At 35.8% G+C, this 6,458-nt stretch overlaps 1 protein-coding gene across 1 annotated transcript; it reads left to right on the forward strand.

Moving 5' to 3' along the window:
* Window positions 1–703: 703 nt before the first annotated feature.
* On the forward strand, window positions 704–5,117 carry casp3b (caspase 3, apoptosis-related cysteine peptidase b). The gene is made up of 7 exons (XM_056770431.1): window positions 704–1,262; window positions 2,391–2,436; window positions 2,728–2,864; window positions 3,049–3,177; window positions 3,264–3,439; window positions 4,461–4,575; window positions 4,759–5,117. The coding sequence occupies exons 2-7, from the start codon at window positions 2,399–2,401 to the stop codon at window positions 4,983–4,985; spliced, it is 822 nt and encodes a 273-aa protein (XP_056626409.1). The 5' UTR covers window positions 704–1,262; window positions 2,391–2,398; the 3' UTR covers window positions 4,986–5,117.
* Window positions 5,118–6,458: the final 1,341 nt, after the last annotated feature.

Here is a 6,458-nt window from a genome sequence, read left to right on the forward strand (position 1 = left end):
TATATTCTGTAAGGTTTCTTTGCCACAATGACATTTTGAGAAGCACTATAGAAATACAACTGAATTTCTCTCAGAAGATATTCATTTATTTATTTGTGTGCTTATATTTTCATGACATTATTATGACTTTATGAAGGTGAAGTATTTGGGTTTGTAGGGCCAATTTACAATTTAAACAAACAAAAAAATGTTAATATGTCAATAACTGTTGAAAATAAAAAATGACAAATACCTTGGTCATTCCTTTACACAACTACGAAGTAAAAAATACATAATTGAACCAATTAAACGTGTGAATTTAGACAAAATCATCCAATAAAGACAAATAATTTTATAGCTAAAATAGTTGTTTTATTTGCGCATTTGTTGGCACACGTTTATTATTACTGCGTTATTTCGTATCACTATTTTTTTGTCATTTTTTTCATTTTGCTTAACTTATTTTTATCTTCGTGACATCAGGGCGGTTTCTCAAATTGCAGGCTGCATACGTCATCAAACCGTTTTTTTTCAGTTAACTGAGCATAAGATTCGCAATACATACGCGTGTTAAAACAATTTTCGCTTAATTGAAAATTACGGTCGAATTTTTTAATTGTTAATTTTATGAAATAAGACTTTCGTTATGACGTATGCCTCCTTCAAATGTAACCTCCGCAGCAAGAACCTGGAAACGGTCCAGGTTTCCGGGCTTTTATTTTGACACCTTTCTCTGACGCTCTACTGTAATGTCTAGCGCGTCACCAAACAACGAAAAGTTGAGCGTGTTTTTTTCATTAAATGAAAGCTTGCCGGACTGCAGCACAATGTCATTCTTTGGGTGCGATAACTCCGTTTTTGATAACGTTACGCCCGATATAACAAGCGTCAGGTCGAAAGGGTTACGAAGTTTACAGCTATATAGTATACTTCTGACATTCATAAACAAAAACTGTCGCCGTTTGAAGTTTGGCAGACAACGTTAATTATACGTATTTCTTAACATATCAATACTCAAACTTAGCAGAAAAAAGTCCATTGCTCTACAATACATGATATCAAAGTATCGCGAGAAGTAAGCATGCGCAACTGTCTGCTCTCGCGGTACTTTGATGCCATCTGCAGGTCGATCTGCGCAGCGCCGCATGAGATGACGTGGAACGTGCCTAAACAAGTATCTATAATTGCCGGTGGCTTAAAACGTTTCAATTTCTCTTTCAGTGGGTAAAGCACACCTAAGACATCGTGACAGCTGAACGTGAAGTCAACTTATCTCGCTTGTGGTAAGTTTGTGTTTGTATCAGATAAGTTGTTGATTTGATTTTAATACATTAACACAACCTTAACATGGAATTGAAGAAAATGTGTCATTCTTAGGTGAAGTGATTTAGTAATATTATAACTCAGAAATAATCACAGAAATTGGATGCAATGTTTATTGTTTATAATGGAGTTGTACTGGTTTTAGTAGAAACTGTAATGGTGACTGTGGTTCTGTGCTAGTAATGTGTTTTTCTAATGGATTCTTATCTGACAGATGGGAAAGAATAGAACCCCCTTAAATACACACTATAAAGGAACTGTACTGGTTTTAATGTTAAACAGGTGATAGTTGATAATGGTGTTCGTGATGGAAACACATGTTGTTTTTCTTATCTGAAACTTATTGTGTGAGTAGAGAAGAAACCCGAAATGCTATTATTTCCTCACTATTTTCTCACATGGGCTTGTTTTTATAGACAGCGACCTACCTTCTGTGACGCTGTGATGTCCTGGTCACAGTTTGCGGGTGTTTTTCTTTCAGCCTGTGAGACCTCATGACCTTAATGGCACAGAAAAATCAAGTTCTACTGGAACAAAATGTCAACAAGTTCTCGCAGAGAAGATAACAATATGATGTGGTTAACATGAAATACAGTGGAATGGAGGAGGTGTTTTATTAGAATTATGAATCACCATTTAACATCAAGGAAGTAAATCCTCAGATACATCAGACACTGTACATGAGATCACGTATCTGACTGAAGAAAATCACAAAGATTTCCAAATTACCTTCTGATGAAAACAGAATAATTATAGTTGTTCAGAAAATTTAGTAAGCAACATTGCAAACAATAGAATTATGTAAATGTGTAAAAATCCTAAACAGCGGCGAGTGATGAACATATATGCATTAATCTTTATTCAATTAAAGATGGGAAGTATTTTATCTTTGAGACCGTTCACATTATTATCAGAATTTTCTGTTGAATCTGCCTCGGATAGAAATTCTTCATGGATGTGCAACATAATGTGTAGTTACAACATTCTCATGAAATCTTGGTTTTACGATGTCTAACATGATTTTCTTAAAAACCCAAATTCCCTTTATTCATTTAAAACGACATGTTTAAAGGCATTTATTTCCACAGAAGTCACGATGGACCGAGGACACGACTGTGTGGATGCCATGAAAGTGTATGTGTGACTTTGATCATTTATGATTTATGATATTTGTTCGTTGTGGTAATAATAATGTACATAATTATAATGTAATCGTTTAAAAATTGTATGATCACAAGGACACAAATCAACCATGTTTGTAAAGTAAATGACATTTCGCAGAAATACACCACAACGCAAAGTTGGCCAAATGCGCAAAATGAATCCGTCAGAAAGCAGCCGCTGATGAAATGATCAAGAGACTAAAGTGATCCGACTGTAAATGATTTCCATGAATAAACCAGGAAATTCTCTTTTATTTCTCAGGGTATCACACGCCACGGATCATGGAGTGGATCATGCGGATGCCAAAGCCTGTTCACACTCGTTTAAATACAACATGAAGCACCAAAACATGGGATTGTGCATCATCATCAACAACAAGACCTTCAACAGAGAAACAGGTTAGATCTAAAAGATTTGGAGGGATTCCACCCTGATTCAAAAACACTTGAATAACAAATATTTTAATGTACATTTTTTGCAAATATATTTATTTATAATGCACAGCGGCCTTCTGGAACGGACCATTTAAGAGCTATTTAGTGTGTAGTTAATCTTAATGTTTATTTTCCATTTGTGATGCAGGAATGGGTGTTCGTAACGGAACGGACATGGACGAAAAGAACACGTCAGAGGTCTTCGAAAAGCTGGGCTTCAAAATCAAGGTCACGAAAGACCTAACTGTCTCGCAGATGAAGAATTTGTTAACCAAAGGTTTATTGGCAACGCACAGAGCTACTCCACATTTATGAAATCAATCCTTCGTTCTGTGATGACATCTTGAACGTTTCCGTCACCAGTGTCTAAGAAAGATCACAGTCATTCAGCGATGTTTGTCTGTGTGCTGTTGAGTCATGGAGATGAGGGTTTGATCTACGGCACAGACGGCTCTATGAAGCTGAATGAACTCTTTAAACTCTTCAGTGGAGATCACTGCTCCACACTGGTCGGGAAACCCAAACTTTTCTTCATTCAGGTGAGCGGCACCATTTTACCACGTCATGTAAGACATGATATACCCGTTCTCTTGAAAAAGAAATTTGTTTTGATTCTTCTGTTACTGAAAAAGACATGTGCCCTAAGCCAGTGCACATCCTAGACGTCTGTGAGGGACCCTTGTACAAATCATTGAAATTAGATATTGGCCGATGTGAAAACATAACTGTAAACTATAAGAAATAAAAAAGTAATAACTCAATTTACACACATAAACCAACGAAGACAGGAAGAAACATTAAATCAGGAGTTGATTTTACAATTTAAAGTATAAAATTAAATGAACATTTCCATTGACCTTACGTGTGGCTAACTTAACTATAGCTGTTAAAACGCAAACACTGTGTTCTTACTTCCAAATAAGTGATTTACTATCTATAAAAGAATACTATAAAGCATGATAAATACAGTTTTTGCTAAGCATACAAAATACAACAATAACTCTCCAAATGTGATGACACAAACGTAAAATGACATATAAGCGTACCATGGGCAAACAAAATATAGTGGACAAATACTGAATATTTTTTATCTGCACTTGACAATTTTTTTGTAAGTAAGGGAGACGTTCAGTTTCAGGTTAGAATTTTAAGTTCAAATGTACTTCCTCTACATGTGGAATGACAATAAAGTGTGAGTCATTTCCTTTTGGCTACACAAAGAATTATACATTGTTGGAATAATACTTTTGCTGGTTGGTTGCCTTATATCTCTGGTTTGATTACACAGAATTTAGGATTAATTCCATATTTCATAAAATGCACTAAAACCTTAGTTTGAGAACCACCACATTCAACTAAGTATAACTAACTCTAAACCTTAAATCTTAACTGTACATATATTTAACATACTGTGTGTGTGTGTTTGTGGTGTGTGTGTGTGTTTGTGGTGTGTACATGTGTGGTTTGTGTGTATGTGGTTTGTTCTGTGTGCGTGCGGGTGTGTGATGTGGCGTGTGTGTGTATGTATGTGTGCGTGCATATGTGTGTGTGAACGTCCAGGCCTGCAGAGGAGATTATCTGGACTCAGGCGTAGAGACTGACAGTGTGGAGTCCAATGGAGGACAGAAGATTCCAGTCGAGGCAGATTTTCTGTATGCGTTCTCCACTGCACCAGGTGCTGTTTCAGACAGACACATTCTTCTTATTTAGATTGTGATTATGTAATATAGGTGTGTGGTTGTTGTCGGCAACCTGAAATAAAACAAACTCAAAAGACATTAAAGAATGTAATGCATCGCGCATTCTTGTTTCGCGTTATTGAACAAATACAAAAGCATGTCACTTTCTGCCCGTCCAGGTTATTATTCCTGGAGGAATGTTGCTCATGGCTCATGGTTCATCACATCTCTGTGTGACATGCTGTCCAGATACGGCAGGCAGTTGGAGATCTTGCAGATCATGACACGTGTCAATCATAAAGTAGCGCTGGACTTTGAATCTTCCTCAAATCTACCCGGCTTCGACGGCATGAAACAGATCCCATGCATTGTGTCTATGCTCACCAAAGAACTCTATTTCCCTTAATAATGCTACTACAACTTAAAATGTGTTTTTAGCACTTTAACACATCAAAATGTTTTTATTATTTTCTATGATGTGTTAAATGAATTCATTGCTGCATTAAGACACAGGTGATAAATAAACATTAATTTGGTAGTTTGTGTGTTGTGTGAGTAAAAGCATACAGGTCAGAACAACAAGTGGAATTCAGCACGTTCCACTTTGAGTTATCTTTGTGTTTCAACACTGAAACTCTTTACAGAAGAAGGTTTGTGTGAGTCGCATAACTGGGAAAATAACTCAATTAAATATCAAATATTCTAGAACAAAAATATTAGGTTCGTTTGGAGTCATGTACTCAATCCATACATGCATGCATGCTACTACGTTAGAAGTGATTGTAGTATGTTGTGCAACATTGTGGTAAATATTTATGTTTTATGGTCACTATATAATATTTCAAATGAGTTCATGACTTGTTACCGGTAGTTTTACAATACGTGTCTCTTTAAAACGTATACATTAACAAACATACTAAGCTCTGCAGTCTCTAGAAATACTAGTAAAATTGACTATATGGTAATATGCAGTGTTGGGTGTAACTAGTTAATGTTACTAGTTAACGTTTAATTACTTTTCTGTAAAAATAAACTGCAAAAATTCTACAGTTACTTCTTATGTAAAACTTTGTGTAAAATGAATTTGTGCAATAGTGGAATTAACACAAAAATTCGAAGTCAAACTTTAAAATCGGTGCTTTATTGTATAATTCTTGTATTTGTTATACTTTGGTCAGTTAATAATAATAATACTTTAGATTTATATTATTTCTCTGAATGAATTAAAAGAGTAGTTTCATGTGTATCTGTGAATCGCTTAACTCATCAAGGTTGATTTAATTATATTATTTTTGGAGTGAGTAATTTGTAATCTATTTACACTACTGAATATGTTACTAGTAATTAATTACTATTTCAGAGTAACTTGCCCAACACTGGTGATGTGTGATGTAAAAAAATAAAATATTTTCAGTCATGACAGTAACAGCAGGTGGCGCTCGACTTTTAAACTTTCCAGCCGTGCTCTTGAAAACGAGGCGTGTTCTTCAGAACTGGAACAGAAAGCAGAAGAACTCCTGAAACCGAGCTGTAGTTTTGTTTCACTCTCGTTTCTGTAACCGGCCATCAAGCTGTTTCCTTTTCGTTTTTCAGTCCGTGTTTTTAGGGGGATGGGGGCGTTTCAGAAGATCATTGTGTGTTTTCTAAATGATTTAAGTTTATTGAACTAAAAATGATTCATTCATTTATTTATTTTTAGCAGCTATTTTACTTTAGTTAAGTGTATATTTGTCTAAACTATTTCAGTGTGGTTTGTGTTGTTTGGAGTGCGCGCGTTGCATCACGCGCTGGGAGTTGCAGGGCTTGGCAGCGCAGATAAGATAAGAGAGAGAGAGCGTGTGCGCGCGCGCGTGCGTGTTTGTGTGAAGGAAAAGAGGGC

This window comes from Triplophysa dalaica, chromosome 16 (assembly GCF_015846415.1).
Source record: "Triplophysa dalaica isolate WHDGS20190420 chromosome 16, ASM1584641v1, whole genome shotgun sequence".
Classification (NCBI taxonomy): Eukaryota; Metazoa; Chordata; class Actinopteri; order Cypriniformes; family Nemacheilidae; genus Triplophysa; species Triplophysa dalaica.